The sequence below is a fragment of the Varanus komodoensis genome, unplaced genomic scaffold (genome assembly GCF_004798865.1).
Source record: "Varanus komodoensis strain SLA01 unplaced genomic scaffold, ASM479886v1 scaffold1, whole genome shotgun sequence".
NCBI classification, from domain to species: Eukaryota; Metazoa; Chordata; class Lepidosauria; order Squamata; family Varanidae; genus Varanus; species Varanus komodoensis.
Window position 1 is genome coordinate 96,654,533 of NW_025335268.1, and position 19,481 is coordinate 96,674,013.

Below are 19,481 nucleotides of genomic sequence, written 5' to 3' on the forward strand. Positions count from 1 at the left end.
TGTTCCTCAGAGCCAAAGCATGTGCTTTCACTAAATATGGTGGAGAGTTCCATCTCCTCCTTCTTCAGCCAAAAGGCCCTTGGACATTAAGGTTGCGAAAGACCCTTGGTTGCTGCTTTGAAGAGTCACTGCCTGCCAGCGAAAACTGGCTATACTGAGTGAGCTCGGCTGAGCAATTGCCTGACTTAGTATAAGTGAGCTACATGTGTTGATTAGGCTGGAATTCAGGCCTAGTCATACTTGGAGCAGACCCACAGAAATCAATGGGATGTGAGTTAGCCATTGTCGTTTATCATTTCCATAGCACTTTTTAGGGTACCAAGAGCCTCACAGTTACTTTACTCACCAGAAGAGAAAAGTTGTACAAGTAGAGATAGGCAGAAAAAGCACTACTGTTACTTAGTGGGCAAATTAAGGAGTTAACTGGGATTGCCAATTGAAAAGCCAACATAGCAAGGTTTGGCAAATTGCTGTCAGGTAGCGTTACTTCATTCCCAATTTACTGCTCTGGAAGACTATATGCTGAACCAGACAGCAACCACTTCTACGCAGATATACTTCTAGCCTGAATGAGTTAAAATTGTTGCTGCCTGTCTTCCATCTACCATGCCACCTATGTGGCTCACCTATAGATAGTGAACAGCTGGATTTAATGCTTTCAAAAACAGGGGGAAAACACTGCTACAACACAGAACCTAGTCATGGCTAGGCTGTCACAAAGAGGCAGGACAGGATCTCTTTTGATAATCCCTTAGTGCAGGACATGGAATAATGGGCGTAAGTTGCAGGAAGGCAGATTCTGCCTAGATATCAGGGAAATTTTCCTGTTAAGAGCAGTAGAACACTGGAGCCAATTACTCGAGGAGGCTGTGGGCTCTTCCACATTAGAAGCATTCAAGATACAATTGGACGGCCATCTGAGAGGGAGGGCTTAACCCGGTATCCTGCACTGAGCAGGGGGTTGTACCCAACGGCCCCCTGGTCCCTTCCAGCTCTACTGTTCTATGATTCTATGCCTACTTTGGAGACTAGATGCAGACTCCATGACTTCAGCAGCAGCCACTTTTCCTCTCTCTTATGCTTCATCATCTGGCCAGATGAAGACTTGTGCAATACTCGGAAGCTTACTTGCATTTTGTGAAATATTTGGGATGCCCTAACAAAGCCTAATAAAAGAATGCTTTGGTTCTGTCACTCCAAGAAAGCACCAAAGTCACATGCAAGATACTAAAATTACACACTTTATTTCAAAAAAGTTGCCTTGCTTAAAGCTATACAGGAGGTATGACATGGAATCGGTGTGGATTCCTGCATGGAAACATTGTTTTAGGTTTGGTAAAATGTTTCAAATATAATCCAGCATAATACAACAAGAGAAAAGAAATCAAGCAATCCATCATAAACTTGTTGGACGAGGTTTTGTTAAGAGTAAACATAAAAAGCACAGCGCAACCTCTCCTGGACCCCTCAACCTCCAGCAATGATGACATTTATACAGAAGCAAAGAAATGTGCCCAGGCTGCTTTGCTCAAATTAAAATAAGTGATTTGCTCCACAGAAAACTGGATTAAGTCCCTGACCTTTTACCACACCTTTGGGGAAGGCAGTACTGGCCAGTTATGCTCTTGATCCCTCTCTGCAAGCAAATATGTGTGTCATCATGTACATCAGTTCCCAGTTAGCTTCGTGTGGATGTGCAGGTGGTGCTTAATTAAGCCATGCCTTTGGACCCTTCTGATGATGAACTTAGTGGCCAGAATGACCTTCAATGAAAGGTTCTGCACTTCAGCAAATAGCAGCTGATGCTGGATTGTGCAGAATGCAGAACACTGAGGATTACAGGAACGAGCATCACTACAGCTGTGGCCAGTTCGACCTCTCCAAGCCATCAGCGAAGGGAATGCGCTTCTGCCCCTCGTCTGCCTTTGATTTTTTAAGTGAGCGATATGGGCATATCCACCCAAAGAGTCCATCAGGGTAGGAATGTGCTGATTCAGTGCATCTGATCACTGCATGCAATTCTGCTGATCCTTTCATTAAGTCTACATGGCAGACAGAAGGAACTGTAGGATTACATCGCAAGCGCCATGATCAATACAGGGAAATTCTGCAAAAACTTTTCTGCCTACATGTTGCCTCCTTTCTTGGATACCAATTCCTGACTTAGCCATAAAGAGTCAAAGAAGGGATGCATGCGCTCTCGTGAGGCTGTGCCTCTCCCCGTCCAGCACCCACACAGCTGTCTCAGTCTTTCCAGCAAAGCACAAGTCAGACTGCATCCCAGATCGATACTTTTATGACTTCTTACCAAAGATTGTCATTTGTGCTTTAAAGGAGAGTCAATATATTTTCCACATAACACAGAAGATGGATTTGCCCAAGCTTATATTTTGGACAAAAACAATGTTCAGAAACATGGATATTAGTGAAGCAGGGTCAGAGAAGGGAATTTTCTTTCATTTTGGGAGAGGAGAACAGCATGCATACCACACCTAGAGGTACTGTTGCCACGACACTTGCCTCATCAAATGATGTAGAAGCCACAATAGCATGATGAGCAGAGAGAAGTGATCCTCAGTCTGAAGGCCACTTCCATCTATTGCCCTTTGACCTTATTTTTGAACAAAGCACTGCCATCCCAGTAAAATTATGAAAAGATGCTATGGTTATGCACAATTTAGGAAAACAGAAAATAAGGGGATTGAGGCCTCTAGAACTTGGTTTTGCAGTTGGGTTTTTATGGTTTTCAAATCAAAGATATGCTTATACCTGTTGATTTCTATGTACCTTTGTAATACCCACAAAAACCACACCTTTGCTTGAACTTTTAGATGTGTGTCCTGAACTGTCGATTTCTGAAAGATAATCCATTTGCATTTAGCTGGTTCTGTTTACACATATATTTGCATAATCAATTGCTTCATAACCAATTAAGGCTCTAGATGCTTATTTTCTTACATGCATATCTGACTAAATTTCAAACTGTATCATGATTTCTGTAGTTTTAAGGTGGCATGTATTGTCATTCTTGCACACACACATTTTCCCTGATGCAAACGATGGAAGTAGCAAGCAAATACAAGGTTTCTTATGCAAACCTGTTTGCTTGTAAAGCTAAAGAATGTTTGACACAAACACATTCCTGTGTCACTGGTGTGAGTATCACAAAAGCACACAGCTTCTTCAAGGAAACACAATGTTTTTCTTTAGCACTAAATACATCCTGTTCGAACTGGATGCAGTGCAAGCTGATTTCCTCCCTAGGCCAATTCTTGAGGGATTCAAGCTGCTGTACAGATTCTGCTCTCCCCAGAATGATCTGTCATTTTTAACAACATTATTTCAAAGAGACTGTATACGTAGTGAGACACACACCTTTACAGAACACTGTGGAATTATGCCTGATATAGGGATTTGGGTTTATTTAAGGACTGACTCCACTGATCCCGACACCTAACTGGGTCAAGACTGGAATGTGTCTGCTTTGTTCGCAGGGACAACCGCTGCCACACTACAATCTACCCCTAGGGTTCACCTGATTCCAGGAAGATTATAGAGGACCTGCCAAGATATGACAGCCAACAACAGAGCAGCATTTTAAAAGATTATACTATAACAACATGTAACTTCTTCCTCAGGAGCACCGGTCCCTGGTTCCTCGTCCTCCCATCCTTTCTGCTGCATACCAGGGAAGTAGGAAGAAGCACCTCTCAAAGACCCTTATTAAAATAGACCACCTCAACACCAGAGTTCTTCTCCCTGATCAGAGTTTGGATTTCCGGTTCCAGGCGGCTCACCCGCATCGAGCTGCAAAGGGAAAGGATACACCGTTTACTTGAAACCCCATCACAGGTACAGTTTGCACAGAAGTGACGCCAAGAAGGGAGGCTAGAGAATTAGGGTCCTGGATTGGGGTGCGGAACCCCTCACAGTCCAAGGGCCAAATTCCATTCGAGAAGTTCTTGGGGGCTGCATACCAATGCCACGTGGAACCAAAGGCAAAAGGCCAAGATAGCAGTTTATTTTAACTTAAATTTATTACTGCCAGTAATGAAGCCTCAAGCAAAGCATTTCAACCTTTCAGAAAGGGGGGGACTATAAAAAGCCTGAAAAGTACCCCAATAACTGGTAGTCAGAGGAAAGGTGGGCAGCCAGGGGAAAGGAGTGTGGTCAGACTGGACAAACAGAAAAATGATCATACCAGCGGTAAAGTGTGATGTAGTTTATTAAACAGTGATCATATAATGGCCATGATGGCTGGGGATAGTGGGAATTGTAGTCATCTGCAACTAGACCTGGCTACAGTGGTTTCCACAGCTTGATAGATAGGGCCTCAATTTTTTCCATAGCTGTTTGTCTTTTCCCAGAATCAATTATGAGAATACACAAATGTATGGAAATTCATATATTTACATAATTTATACAGAATGTGGCTTTTCTTTGTTCAGAATCCTGGTTAGCTCTGACTGAAGCTCTTTTCTGTATTTGAAGACTACAGGTGAAAAATAAAACAAGATGTATAAATATGTACTTCCAAAATGCATATTTGTGCAAATACACAAATTCCCCCTGCCACATCTGTATTTTTGCACTTTAGCACAGGGGGAAAGGGTGCATCTTCAGTTGGTGTATTTTTCATATCTTTGTATGTCTAAATTTATGTTCAATTTCAGAAAGTAAAGGCCAAATGACTCAGAAAGGGCAAGCCTGCTGCAGAATCCACAGGTCAGCTTCACAAAGAGCTGAACTAACCTGTATCTGTATTAAATTTATCTGTTTCTCTCACATGTCTACACCTGTCATGCTAAGTGAGCACTTGCTGGCAACTTGAAATTCTGTTCAGGGTGAAATCTATGCACTGGCCATTTTGACCATGGATTTAGCATGACACAAACATCCTAACCATGACAGATGGTGTTCAGTCTCTGAAAATGCAGGGGGTACTGCCTTCTCCATGGGAGGAAGTCACTGCAGCAGAGAAGAGGCACAGGAACATACCAACGTATCTCACACCAGGTCACACCATTTGCCCACCTACTCCAGTATTATCTACTGGAATCTTTCCACATCACCTGCTACCTGGTCCACTACCTGGATATGCTGCCAGAGATCGAACCAGGAACTTCCTGCATGCAAAGTATAAACTATAACATTGAGCTGTGACCCTGTCTGCAGGGAGCAGAACTGATGGATAAGCTGCAGCTACCTGCCTGTAACAGGACTCCTGAGGAATACAGATGCCAAATTTTCCTAAAGAAAATCCTACCTTGCTGATTACCAATAAACTAATGCAAACTTGCAAATATCAGAGATCATAAACATGTCAGTGCTTGCCAGAGGAATACTTACCTCTTCTGTGGGAAGAGTGCACAGCAAAGGGGCGTAGCAAACACCAAACTGCAGAAGGAGAGACAAGAGACAGGCGAGATGTTTTCTAGATCTCACTTCTTCCTTGGATGGCTCATGAGTTTCCCAGAGGAAATAACCAACGTCTCCACCAACCATGAGGGGTGGGATGGGGGAGCCAACATGCTTTGCCCCTGTGTTTTTGGTGCATACAGGACAGCTGTCTGGTACACTGAATGAGCAGAGGAACTTGTCTTCAGCATCCCTACCTTTTCAGGTTCCACCACTCCACTTCCTGAAAAGTCAAGTCAACTGCCATCACAGAAACAGCATATTGGAATATGGAGTCCTCTCAGTGCATGACTGAGGTTAACAGCTGCACTTATTGCACTGCCTGTGAGCTACCTCAGGGAGACAACAGTCTTGATGTTTATTTTAATTCTTTTCTAAGAATCAGGCCCTTTAATTACACACATATGCCCAACTGCCACAATCTTACTACTTCAAAGAATGGCCTCTGTTGCTTCTGCAAGCTGGCTCCACTCAAACGCCTTGCTTGGCCCAAGGTCCCCTGATGAGCTTCCAAGCTGAGGCCGGATCCATAGCCAGATCTTCCCAGTCCTCCTCTGACACTCCAACCACCTCATCCCAGTGCAAAGATAGTCTTATAAGCCAACTTCATGAGCTGCTAAGGGAAACACTGGCAGCCTTTTCTCTCCCCGATGTAAGGTGGTCCTATTTGCACAAAGGGAAAGAGCACGCTTACCACAGTCCGACCAGTCCGACCTGCAGAGGAGCATTCAGCCAGGGATATCGCTGGAAGAAAACACAGAGGAGTGGTTTTCGCTCACGGCTCTGCTTCACTCACAGCAAAGCAGCAAACCCAGTTTGTGGTCCACACAGATTTAGCAGTAGTATTCTCAGGGGATAATCTAAGTGAACTTTTCTGAGCCTGATCCAGAGACTATGTGAGCAAAGGCATCATGCAATTTTATCTAAGCACAGTGCCAAGGTTTAAAGCCTACAAAAACAGAAGAAAGCCAGCCAACCTTCAACAGAAGCTTTGATGGCTTTTGTGGTCTTCCGCACTTCAACTGATCCCACTGTTCCCAAAGTGGCAGGAAACAGACCTTCCAAAATAACAAACAAACCCTCCCACCACCATAGCTGTGGGGTTGCAACACAACACAGAAACAAAGAAAAAAACACTAGATTTTGTATGACTAAATGATAAAGCAGAACATTCACTGCACAATAAGTGTGGTACATGCCAGGAAAGAAACAAGAGCTGCAGGCATTAAGATTTGCAGTCTCAAATCAATGTCCAAAAGACTTACCTTCAGAAATGCCTTCCTCTCTAGTGCATTCATGATCACTGGAGGGATGGCTATGAGGAAGAAGAGAGAGGAGGTAAGGAAAGGATGGAGGACACACCTACCCAGCTGCAAGTCTGCACAGAGAAGGAATAAAGGGGGCATTCTGGTTTCATTCCCAGAAACAGTCAAACAGTCTTTCATTCAACTTCTGTACTGCCTAACAGCCAATTATTTGGGGGAGTTGCTTGAGGGTACTCTGAAACTTACTATTTGAGTATGAATCGTTCTCATGCTGCTGCTCAGTCTAATGCCCCAACTGGCAAGAACTGACGTCTATTCCTAGTGTACCAATCCTGACTGTTGTGCTGAGGAGATCTGCAGGTCGATGAATCGCCATATCTAAAGCTCTCCCATGAGTAAGGCTGAAGTGAAGAAGGAGCAACACTGCTGTTTAATTTCCCCAGCCATGCCTTTCATTTTATTTTTCACAGATTCCCTCACGTTAAATCCACACTAGCTCTGGGACTGGCCCAGATGGGAGCAGGTCTGGGGATCAGGAGATATGGAGATCTCCTAGAGTCTCCCTGCGTGCTTTTCTGTCCTCTTTTTGATGTTGGAGATAAACCAGCGGTGGAGGTTTCCATAGTGGCTAGGAGGAAAGTTCTGAGGTTGGATCTCCCACTTCAGGGGCAGACTTCTCTCTCTCCAAAGAGGAGATTCAATATATCCTATGGCCCCTAAGTCACCCTGCCAGCAACTGGGGGATTAAATCCTAAATGGTATATTACCTAAAAAAAATTTTTTTCTTGCCCCACAATGGCTTGAATCCAGTAGCAAGCACTGAATCCACATAAGGTCAATGACCTAACTGGGATTTTACCATGTTAGAAATGTTCAGGACCTAAGGACAAAAGTATGTGGCATTTATGCATCAGACAAAGAAAGAAAACAAACCCACTCCTCAAAGTTAACAGCATCGGGCAGCAACTGCTGGGAAAGGCTATTGCCTGAGACCCTGTAGAGTCACTGTTAGTCAGAGTAGACAGTGCTGCTGGTTAGATGCACAAGGACTCTGACCTGCCAGGTGGCAACTGCAGTATTCCTAAATACTGCAACATATCACAGGTAAAGATACTATTGAAATTAAGTTTGATGGGGAAGTAAAAACAGGGGTTATTGGAGTACAACTAGAGAATATGCACTGAATTTCTAGTATTTCTTTAGTTCCAGCTAAGAGCAACTGCCAATGCAGCAGCAGCTTACCCATCGCAGGTGCAGCCATGCCGATGCGAGACACCACCACCTGGATGATGGCTTGCTGAGCTGCCTTCTTGGACTCACCCAGCCGATTTCCATTCTCATCTGTAATGGGGATACCGAACTTTAGCTCCCTGTAGAAATGGTTGAGGAAAAAATGCAGCTCTTTATTGCAATTGGCAGCTTCTCCTTTTTCTTGCCATCAGTAAATCCATAATTCTGAGCGTAAGTTCTCCAAGCTTCCTCACCTCCCAGACAGAAGTATGAGACCAGATTTGTTCTCAAAAATATCTACCCTGTTGGCTACCCAAAATAGGCTTATCGGGTACAATGAGGTATAGGACCACACAAAAACATAAGAAAAGCCCTGCTGGATCAGATCACCAGTGGTAGTAAAATGCAAGCTGTAGAAAATTCTGAGGACCTTGACTTCATGGAGCAGGTCCCCATTAGATCCTCAAGCAACACGTGAGTCCAGTCTTACCTCTGCCTCATTAAAGGGATGTTGATGCAGTTAGCAGCTGCCACAGCTGCAAAAGGCACGTAGCGTCCAATGATTGGTGGCAAATGCTACCACGGAGGATTAGATAGAAAGAGAAGCAGAAAGCCACGTTAGAGATCAAAGTATCTGCAGGATGCACAACTCATGTTTTATATGAGTGCAAAGACTTAGGGCAATCAGGCACTAACGCTAATTTCCCCCGCTGATTATCTGGGTGAACTTGGACATGTCTCTTAATCTTCAATGCAATCAAACGTCAACCTTCATCTTTCGCCATGTCAGTTCCAGCAAATGCTGCTTCAACCATGGGCTAAACTTGATGCAAGAAGAAACAACGGGTCCTTTCTGCCCGGCCTCTGAATAATGCAAGGAGCAATTTGCAATGAAATCTACAACTGTGTTCCAGATGGATGTCAACATGTCAGACATGCAAAAATGGGAATATGTTCATTTAACAAAGATCCCATAAATGATGTGCTTCTTAAATGAAAAAGAGTCATTTTCATTAAAGCGGGTTGCACGGTTAACATACAAATGGCACAGCAAAAGCACCGAGAACAGGAATTGCCTCCCAGCTGTCTCAATCATGCCATGGGGGTTAGTCTAGAGAGGATCCTACTCTGTTCCCAGACAGGCAGTGCCAGCAGATTCCCTACCTTGGTGAGAGACTTCAGTCCCAGTGCTGTTACCACAGCTCCAGTGGTAGCACTGACGTAGGCAGTGCCCAGCTGGCTGCAAAGAAAGCAGGCAACCTTGGTGAGGCCAAGAGACTCTCCCATCTAGCCCACCCCCTAAACCTATCCCTAGAAACAGAACTTGATTATTGGGTCAAAATAGAAGAATCAGGGCTAAGTGCCCATGTCAGGACACTCCATTCCTAGAGCTGCTACCTTCTCCCTCCTGCCCAACTTTCCTCTCCTGCTTCTACACATCAGGTCTCCATCACGGCAGCAGAGCTTTACCACTGCCCACCTGCTTTTCCTTTCAGTCTTCCCTGACAAAATTGCCAACACCAGTCCCTGCAACTCACAAATTTTGGGCACACTGCCCCCAGTCCAGGCTACCTTCCTTTGTTCATCTCTGAAAAATTATCCCCCAGGTGTTCTCTAGAACTTCAACCTAGAAGCTGTGAGGACAAAATTTCAAGCCTCTGGACTCATGTGGCCATAATTCTTTGGAACTGCAGGCACTTTTTTATTGTCCCAGGCCCAAGGTACATTTCCTCCCCTGCCCCAATTCTGAATTCCCACTTCTTACTCCCCATTCCCAAATCCCCACTTTTATCTTCTTCTTCCTTCTCTTTTCTCCTCCTATATTCTTTATTTACTTATTTTATACTGTTAATTTTAATTTTATATTATTTTGTTTGTATCTCAGTGTATTTTTTGTATTTTTGTATTTAATGGTAATTTATTATGTTCTATTGTATTTCAATGTATTTTATTGTGTTGTAAGCCGCCCCGAGGCTTCAGCAAGGGGCGGCATAGAAATGTAATAATAATAATAATAATAATAATAATAATAATAATAATAATAATATCTCCCCCACCCTCACTCTGAGGAATCCCAACTATATATTAGAACAAATTTCAGTGCTAGAGGTTGACTCTGAAATATAACATTCAATACACAAACTGCAAACTCATTCCTCAAGCATGAATCCTTCTGTAGCCCAAACAGCATGAGCCGTTAACAAGAGAAAGGTATCCACATGCTTGATGGAAACCTCCAGGCTTGCAGAAATACAAAGCAACTTAGGAGGGCGGAATCTTGAGGCATGGGGAAAACACCGCAAAACAGACCAGTGAAAATGCTCAGTGGCACAGCTTGCTGACTATTCGTTGTGGGGAAATGAGCAAAAAACCAGCCAGCTGGCCAGATCAAGAGTACTCTATTCAGACATTTCTAAGCGAGCATGGAATCATCGCACAGCACACCCCTCTGGGGTTACAGAGCAGACCATTCGGGGTTTGATGGTCCGCAAGTCCTAAAAAATTGCACGGCCTGCTGCCATCATGGCCTGCAGCTGCTGTGATCCCAGAGAGTTGCATGGCTCTCCAGTGCAAGACCCCACAGAGATTCACATCCACCCCCAATGGCCTTGGGGTCTTCTTACTTGACAGTGATGGGGGCATCCCCACTCCGGTTAGTGTAGTTGACAATGGCGTTGAATGACTGGTTCACCCACTGCCAAAATAACACAGCAGGGGTTGTCCTAAAAGAAAAGAGAGAAGTCAGGGCTCCCACAGAGCACTAGGCAGACAAAACCAAGCTTGACAGAAACCAGAATGACGGGAGGGCCCTATGTACCCATTTAGTGTGTGCTCGTCTCAGCTCACAGGCACATACTCAATACAGCCTCCTTGTGGTTTTGTACACTCATCTGTAAGTCACAGGACTTTCAGCTCATGCTCCTGTACACACTCACATTTTTAGATTTTGTCATGAACATTCTGGCCTGCCCATGCACACAAAAACACCCAAAACATGGGCAATATGGGATGCACAGTCCCAGAAATACCCAAGTAGTTTCATACACATCTGGCCTGCTGCAGGTGCTCAACTTTCCAGAGCTCTAAACACATATGTAATCCCTTGTTAGGGCTGGCCTGCAGCAGCCATTCAGACTCCATCTCGCCCAGGTCCAAGAGCATGAGACATCCCTTTGTGTAATCAGTTGCAGCTCTCTGCTAAAGCTAAAGGCCAGGCCATCTGGACGCTGGCAATGCAATGCAGATGCCTGGCTGGGGAGGCCACATGCCTCTACTTAGCAAACCTATTGAATAGTAAACCACCCAGGTGCCTTAAACAATGAAGAATCTTCTGGAGTCCATCTCAGAGCTGAGGATGAGCAATTTTGGGACAGTCAGTCAACAAAAAGCAAATGATTTTTCTGTAATCTGTGCCAAAGCAAGAAGGGGGCACTGAAAACACACTCCACTGGGAAAGAAAGTCTGGGGTCTTTCTCAGTATTGCTGTTAATAGCAACTCTCCCGGGGAGAGGAAGAGCTTGATCAGAGGAGATTGCGCCAAGGTTTTCCTCTCTATAGGTACTAGGGTGTAAATTTACCCAAAGAAGGGAAAAGATCTGACATACGCACCACCAAGATAAATTTATTACAGCGATCTGTGCTAGCTGGATTATATTCTCTATTTTATTTTCATTTACCACTGAATTGACACTTTAAGCTGCTTATTGCTTTATGCTCTGAAACTGATTGACCTTGTCCCCATTTTGTACTCTTTCCATAATCCCTATGAAATCTTTAACCTGTTTTCACCAAAACCCAGTCTGTGTGTTTTGGAAAGTAAAAGAGAGGAAGCTAAAAAGGGCACACCACATTTTTGGTATGCTAAACCAAAAATTTTACAACCAGGTTACTCACAATGTGATGAGCAAAAGCTGTAGCTTAGCTGTGGATGCAAGAGGGCTGCACAGAAGTCCCCGGTGGGATCTTTGGCCAGTTGTTCTCAAGGGACTGAGAGTGCTTGAAGACTCAGGAGCCTGGGCTTGTTCACACTCCAGGTTGACAGACAATACCTGTTACTCTGTTGCATCAGGCCTGGTGCCTTAGCCGGAGTGCCCATGGGCACCAACTCATCACAGCACTGGTTCAGATGTGTTCACACCAACTCTGATTTTAAAATGCTCTATCAAAGTTCCGCATATGCCCAATCATTCCCCAATTATTTATTTATTACATTTATTTACTGTCCCATAGCCCAGAGGGTTGTCTGAGCAGTTTACAATAAAATACTATGACATGAACAGTACATTAACAAAACACATAATAAAATAAGTTCCTATAATAATATATCCATTGTCATGCTCAGTCTTGCACATGCAGACACTACAAACATAAACAAACACTTTCACAGCAGCCTCCCCCAACTCATTGTTCTCCAGACATTGTTCTCAAATCCCTGACCATTGGCAATGCTGCCTCAGGATGCTGAAAACTGAAGTCCAAAATAGGAAGAAGACTCCAGATTGGGGAAGTGTGGCTCACTGACTTAGTTGCATCAAAATGCACATATAGGGACTATTGCAACAGCTTAAAGGAGCCCTTTCCCTATTCCTGTCCAGGGATCCAAAGACCAGCCAGTACCAATCTTCCCTACACCTTCAGATTTAGGGCAGAATGAAACACAATGCAGCATTCAAACCAACCATGTTTTGGGCCGTGGGCAAGTTGCATCAAGGGGTAACACTGGGGTAGCCAGGGTTATTTTTTCCACCACCCACATTCCCTGACCTAAATCTTTCCTCTGCCCCATAGCTAGCATTTACCAAGGTCTGGCAAGGTAATAGCTCCGTGCCATGGGGCGAAATGTTAAGCCCCCATTCTCCAGTGCTGCCATCTGGTCCAGTCCAAAATGTTTTTAGTGAAAGAAAAAGGAAGATGCGGAAAGAGCCCGTTATAGGTCGGTGTCATGCCACACATATTTAGACCCTTCGTAAAACCTGTCTCCCACCAGCCCCACTCCCACTACTTGCACTGTCCCCTTGCAAGACAGCAGAACTTGGAAGCTGTGGACATACCTGTAGAAGGTGAGCATGCAGCCAGTGATGGTCATGTTCATGGGCACCTGAGCAGACATTCGCCCAATCAGGATCATCTTCTCACCGGTGTCCGGATGGAAGGCTGAGTCATAGATGTATTTGGCCCGCCACAACTGGTCCTCAGTCAGTCCTGGTGACACCTTCCCCAACCTGGAAGGATTCCCAAGACAAAAGATTGGAGGCAGCTTGAGGAAAGGAATGGTTATGCTACAGAAGTCACTGCAGGAGAGAAACAGCATGTGCAGTGTACCAAAAAGAGTTTGGGGCAGGTTTTGGAGACAAAGCAGCTTTATCTGCAGCTACAAGAGAAAGTCAGGGCAACAAGGCACTTAGAAAGAGAAAGGAGATGAATGAATGTGATCTCATTTATTTCCCATCTTAGCTCCAAGGCATTCTAGACAATGCATATAGTCTTCCTCACCTCCACTCTGTCCCCACAACTCTTTGAGGAGGTCAGGCTGAGAGCTGGGACTGGCCCCAGCTTTAGGGTTTCATGGCCAAGTGAAGATTTGAACCCAGCTTCCAGTTGCCCTGAGGCTCTGTTTTGAGACATCCTGAGACTGGTACCACTCCAGCAAGTTGTAATGAGGAAGATGAGGGGGGAAATGGGGCCATTACACTCTACAAATGGTGCAATGGACTTGAGCTACAGCCAAGCCTGGCACCAAATAGTCACTACTCCACTGGAGAATTTGAGTACTAGACGGCAGTGAAAGCAAGGCTGTCCACAGATCTTCTGCAAGCATTACCTGCCCAGCCTGCCTAAATGCCGAGCCCCACCTGGCATCCATTCTCTCCAGCTGCTTCACTGCAAATATGCTACTTACCACAGTCATTAGACTGAATGGCAGAGAACCACGGGAGAGCACTCAGAAGAGGAATAAGGGGGGGATCTCTCACTTCCATTAAATAGAGAGATGGGAGGTGCCACAACTGTATCAAATGCATAAAAATGTCCCACAGTCTATATAACATCCTTCAGGATTCCTAGTCTCCTAGCCACTGCTATTACCACCACAACCCAAAGAGCCAAAACAATCCCCAGACTAACAAGAGAACCTGTAATCCTCAATCACCCTCCGGGCCTCTTCCAGAGTCTTGCTTGAGAGCAGAAGGTTGCGGGGATCCGTCACTGTGAAGAAATGTTTCGCTCTCCCCATGAAGGTGCTCTGGTCCCATCGCGGCTCCTTGATGTTGATGTGCAAGGGCACTTCCCCTGACATCCTCTGCCAGGAGACAAAGGGAGGAAAGCAGAATATCTGGGTTGCTGCAAGCTGGCAAGGGAGTACACAACCCTACCTACATGTGGGGAAGACGCCAAGAGCCACACAATGTTCACCTGTAGATTGCCGTCGTTTCACACTGTCTAGTAACTAAGATTCTGATCCCAAATCTCAAGCAATAGGGGATGATCAGGATGATGATCACAGGTTCAAATGCCAGTGACTCCAAACAGGACTGGGAAAAAACCCTACTTGAAATGCTGGACAGCAGCTGCCAGTCAGTCTCCAACAATACTGGGCTGAATGGACCAAGTGTCTGGCTCTGTATTAGGCAGTTTTCTATGTTCCTAGATGCAGATTTTGAGACTCCTAAGATAGGCTCCAAATGGTTCTTCCAGTACTTCAAGAGGATGAAGGATTTTCCTGACTTTCTTCAAGCATGGAAATTACTAGAGTGCCTATTATTGCATGTACCTGAAAAAATAGCCCATTGGTCTGTAGATCCAGTAGTTATTCCTAGATGACTCAGAACATGAATGTAGCTTGCACCCCCTTCTAGCTCCTTGGCATTACTAATGTGTTCACACAACCACACTGCACCAAAGCTAGCTTGATCAGTCCTGCCTGCAGCAAAATTCTCAGCCAATAAATATGGTGGCCAGAAGCAGGAGAAATCACAGCTCTTGCACTTTAATAGTTGTGCCAAAGGGGAAATTTCCACAGGTGTCCCATTTCACACCAGCTAAAGTTCCTTCAGCATGAATATTAAAGAAAATTAACAGGAGCATTAAAAAGCCCTTTCCGCTTTGCAGCCAGCCACTCGAAGGGTGTGGGAAAAGGAGTTGTTGGGACAGAGAGGAAATCAGTCCAAATTGGGCAAAGGTCTGCCCAGTTTGGGTTGATCCCAACCTCTCCCAGAAAGCACATCCCATATTGTACAAGAAGGCCCCCAGTCAAGTAGAAAGGCCTTTCAGGGAAAGGGCCTGCAAAGGAAGGGTGAGGGAACCGGGAACTCTCCTCCCATGAACTTCACAAAGTTCTTATCCTAGAATCCAAGCCCATGTCATGCACTTTTGTTAACCATTGACAGGCAGTCCTATCCAATAAAGCAAGAACAAACCACACAAGACATATTATCAGAGTCATACAAGCATATTTTGGTGCCATCTGCAATCACAGCTCACCTTTATATTCACAGGCAACCGCATCTTCCCCTCCTCTGCCACCTTCTGAGAAGCTTCAGCTACTAGCACTTTGCTCCTGAGTGTCTTTGTACATACTTGGGGTTCCCTGCCTAATGATTATCAGGGGATTCTCTGTGTCCTCTTAAGGAAGCCTTCCCCAACCTGGTGCCCTCCAGGTCTTTAGAACAACAATTCCCCATCATTCCTAACCATTGGCCATGATGGGCATCTAAAGGATCTGGAGGGCGCCAGGTTTAAGAAGCCTACGGGAAGCCTCTAGTTTCTGGACCTTCTGGGCAAATTTGTCAATTTTACTTTCTTCAACACTCACATTTCAAAAAACTGAAGTTCTTTCCATTCCTAATATGAAGAAATGTGCAAATTTCAGTAAATTCTGATCAAAAATGGATTGAGCCTTTGTTCTTAGTCATCCCTAAAGCAAAGAGGAGGCAGGGCAATGCAGATCAGATGATGTACCTTTTAAATTACTGCTTGCCTAGCATTTAAAGCTGAACTTTCAAAAAATGTTTTCAGTTATATTTCATTTTAAATGACTTACATCAAGCAGGGCTTACATTAAGCAAGAAAGGGAATCACTCCCTACAGTGCCTTTTACATTTTTGGGGAAAAAACAGCAGTTGCCCTTTAAATCCTGTTTTCCATGTCCAGATTGTTACCGAGGTGATGAGAAAAATAACAAACATTCCCCTCCCTGCCTCAAAGTAAAATGTCTCCCTCTAATATTTTTGCTTTTTCTCTGGAAGGAATAATCCTTTTGAATAAACACTTTGTGAGACATAGAAGCAAAATAAAAGCAAAAAAAGCCAGGAAAGATAATCCATGGTATTATTAGAAAGACTACGCCAACATTTTCCTATAGAGATTGCACACAAAAGAACATGCAAGGATACAGATCGATCCCAATGACATTTCAGAGATTTAAGTTCTGTTCTCATTAGTGAGACAAAATGGCATGAACAAGGAAATGAGTCAATTTCAGGTGAAGATGGGAATGGTGGTGAAAGGTAGCATCCATGAAGCTAGCAAGAGGTACCTTTTCCCTGTTAGCCTGGAAAAGTTCACAGGAATATTTATTTGCCTGCTGCTGTTCTACAAAAAGCTTGAGAGCAGAGAATTGAGTTTCACTTTAAAATGCCCTATGATTCTATTATCCCTGAGCTTAAATGGTAGAGGGAAATTATGTTTCAAAGTAGCCTTTTCCTGACTTTGTGATATTTTCCCCACCGCTCCTGACAGGTGCCATTATGGGAGAGAACAGGGAGTATCTTCTATCACCCCTTTTAATAATAACAAAAAGACTTGCACACTTTTACAAAGTGTATAATGTTTAAAACCCTGCATTCTAGTGAATGGGCTAGAACTATGTGATGTTATGAAACAATTCCAATAAGACAACTGCATGCAAAGCAAGTTTTTGTTACCATGGGTATTGTTCAATCTACCCATGGCAGTGGGGTAGGGTGGGGCAGGGAAAAGAGAGAGAGGACATAAATTCAGATTAGCTGGGCCAACAGCCCTCAGCCACGAAAGCGGAGCTCGAAGCTAATTTTAATACCTACCTACTAGGGTTTCTGTCCCTCATTTTTTTGCTGAGAGTATTATTGTTACATTATATTACATTATCTTTTATCCCACCCTTTTTATTCTTGCGGAAAACACAAGGCAGCTTACATCTCCTCCTCCATCTTATCCCCACAACAACAACCCTGTGAGGTAGGTTGGGCTGAGAGGCTGTGACTGGCCCAAAGTCACCCAGTTGGCTCCATGGCTGAGCGGGGACTAGAACCCAGATCTCCCAGGCCTACAGCCGAGCGCTCTTTCTACCAGCACTCAGCACTGGCTAGGCCTCGCCTGGAGTACTGTGTGCAGTTCTGGGCATCACAGTTCAAGAAAGATGCAGGCAAGCTGGAAACAGTTTGGAGGAGGGCAACAAGCCTGGAAACAAGGCCCTGTGAGGAGAGATTGAAAGAACTGGGCATGTTTAGCCTCGCGAGGGGAAGACTGAGGGGAGATATGAGAGCACTCCCCAAGTACTGGAAAGGCTGTCAGAAAGAGGAAGGACAGCATCTTTTCTCAATCATCCCAAAGTGCAGGACATGGAATAACAGACTCAAGTTACAGAATGCCAGTTTCTGGCTGGATGTCAGAAAAAAAAATCCTCACTGTCAGAGCAGAACAACAATGGAAGCAATTACCGCAGGAGTTTGTGGGCTCTCCCATTCAGGATGCAACCAGACAGCCATCTAAGAGAGATGGTTTAACCTGGTGTCCTTCACTGAATAGGGGGTTGGACTGGATGGCTTTCTGGCCCCTTCCAACTCTCCTGTTCTATGAGCCTATCCCCAGTTTGGACCACGCTGTCAGCAACAGCAGCAGCAATGCACAGCAGCGACAGCTGACCCCAAATGCCCCTCACCCAGTACTGCTTAGCATGAGGGCAAGCGTTCTGGCCACTGTTGACAAATGGCTCTCCAGTGCTTTAGGTACCCCTGGGCTTGTGTTGCCTGGGTTGGAGGTAACACAGCAAGCCCAGGGATGGGTAGTAATCTGTAGAACCAGCCATGGCTTCTTGGGGTGCTTTATAACCCCAGAAGCTGTAAACCCAGCCAGTGGGGCATAGCATGGAAGTGGGATCTCAGATCCCTGCTCAGCAATGAAGATAGATCACTTGGTGAGCTTGAGCTAGATATCTTTCTCAGACTAACCTCTCTCACGGAGTTCTTGCAAGAATGAAACAGAGATGTGGTGATCTCCTTTGAACAAGTGCAAATAGATAGATAAATAAATAAGGCTTCAAGTTGCTTTCAGTTTCCATAAGCTCTGGAATCCCTGTAATCTGGGAACAGCAGACTAGCATTCCCCCCACAAGTTGGGGAGGGGAGAAATGGGTAGGAGATGTCAGCTGGAACAGCACCCATTTGATGGATGTGCTCTTCCTGGAAAAAGTCATGGCCCATCCAGTTCTGCCAAGCTTAGTGAGGTTAGGATATTTTAAAGAACACTCTGCAATCTTTAAACTGGCTTTTGCTATTAAAACATGTATCTGTCTGGCATCCTTCAGGAGGTCCAAGAAGAAGCAAAAAAAGAAGGGAGTGGGGGGCAAAAAGAAAAGCAGGGTGATGAGTCTCATTTGACCTGGTTCCAAAATCCACATTACTTTAGGCAAACACAAAAATCACTCTCAGGCACACCCCAAATGTGCATGTTTTCTGGTCTTTTCATTAGACAAGGGGTTACACAAAAAGAATTTTGGAGGAAGAGAGGCGAAAGGTTGAATGAATGCTGTAGTCAGGATGTCCGCATGGTCAATCTTAAGATGCCATCCAGCGCGAGCCATGCCGTTTTCCACACGCACAAGTTCTCCGAGCAACACTCGCCGCGCTGCTCAGACTCAGCGCTCAGACTGCCACGAGTCCGGCGCTGCTGAGACCGGAGGAGGCTGCTTGCTCGGGTGGCGGATCCCGTTATGTGCTGCGACCGCCGACTCACATTCCACGCCTGCCGGCCAGGCGGCCCCTTGCGCCTCAGGCACGATGCCTACCCACTCACTGGATGCGGCGTGTGCAGGGAGGCACCCGCGGGCGCACGCAAGCGCTCGTGACGCGCCTGGCGCCCTCCCAAAGTCACTGACTCATATAGAAATGGATGAAGAATGCGCGGGGGGGAGGGGGAATCGGAACAAATCAGGAGCAATAGGCTGATGAAAAGAAATGCAACAAGGAGAGGAGGCGCGGAAGAGGAGCCCAGGACGAGGTCGGGGCGCGCGCGTCGCACCCTGGAATACTTGGGGCCGCGATCTCCCGCGGATTGAACTCACTTGTTCCTACAAGCGGCGGCTCACCCAACGGCCCCACACAAGCGGCTCTCAAACGGCGGCGGCGCTGCGCTGCGCTCTGCAAGGCCAGCCCCTTCCTTGGCTGTCACGGCGGACGAGCATCCCGGCCCTCGCCGAGCGAGCCAATGAGGGGCGCGGGGGCGCGTCCAAGAGGCTGGGCCACGGCCTAGCAAGTTCCTCCGAGCCTTGGGAGGGCGCGGGAGGCGAGGCGGGGCGCTTCGGGGCAGGGTGGG

At 45.6% G+C, this 19,481-nt stretch overlaps 1 protein-coding gene across 4 annotated transcripts; it reads right to left on the bottom strand.

Moving 5' to 3' along the window:
- Positions 1-1,220: 1,220 nt before the first annotated feature.
- On the bottom strand, positions 1,221-19,313 carry LOC123026989 (sideroflexin-1-like). Of its 4 annotated transcripts, none has more exons than XM_044437294.1 (11): positions 19,231-19,313; positions 14,045-14,211; positions 12,965-13,135; positions 10,538-10,636; positions 9,078-9,153; positions 8,404-8,489; positions 7,926-8,053; positions 6,684-6,733; positions 6,113-6,162; positions 5,350-5,397; positions 1,221-3,807 (listed from the first exon to the last, which is right to left on the bottom strand). In XM_044437294.1, the coding sequence occupies exons 2-11, from the start codon at positions 14,206-14,208 to the stop codon at positions 3,711-3,713; spliced, it is 969 nt and encodes a 322-aa protein (XP_044293229.1). In that variant the 5' UTR covers positions 14,209-14,211; positions 19,231-19,313; the 3' UTR covers positions 1,221-3,710. The 4 variants fall into 4 exon arrangements, 3 of the variants coding, with proteins under 3 accessions (XP_044293229.1, XP_044293218.1, XP_044293243.1); XM_044437283.1 differs by lacking the exon at positions 19,231-19,313 and adding an exon at positions 15,393-17,087; XR_006415432.1 differs by lacking the exons at positions 1,221-3,807; positions 19,231-19,313 and adding exons at positions 6,930-7,084; positions 15,393-17,089 and having other exon boundaries at positions 5,380-5,397.
- Between the last annotated feature and the right edge of the window lie 168 nt (positions 19,314-19,481).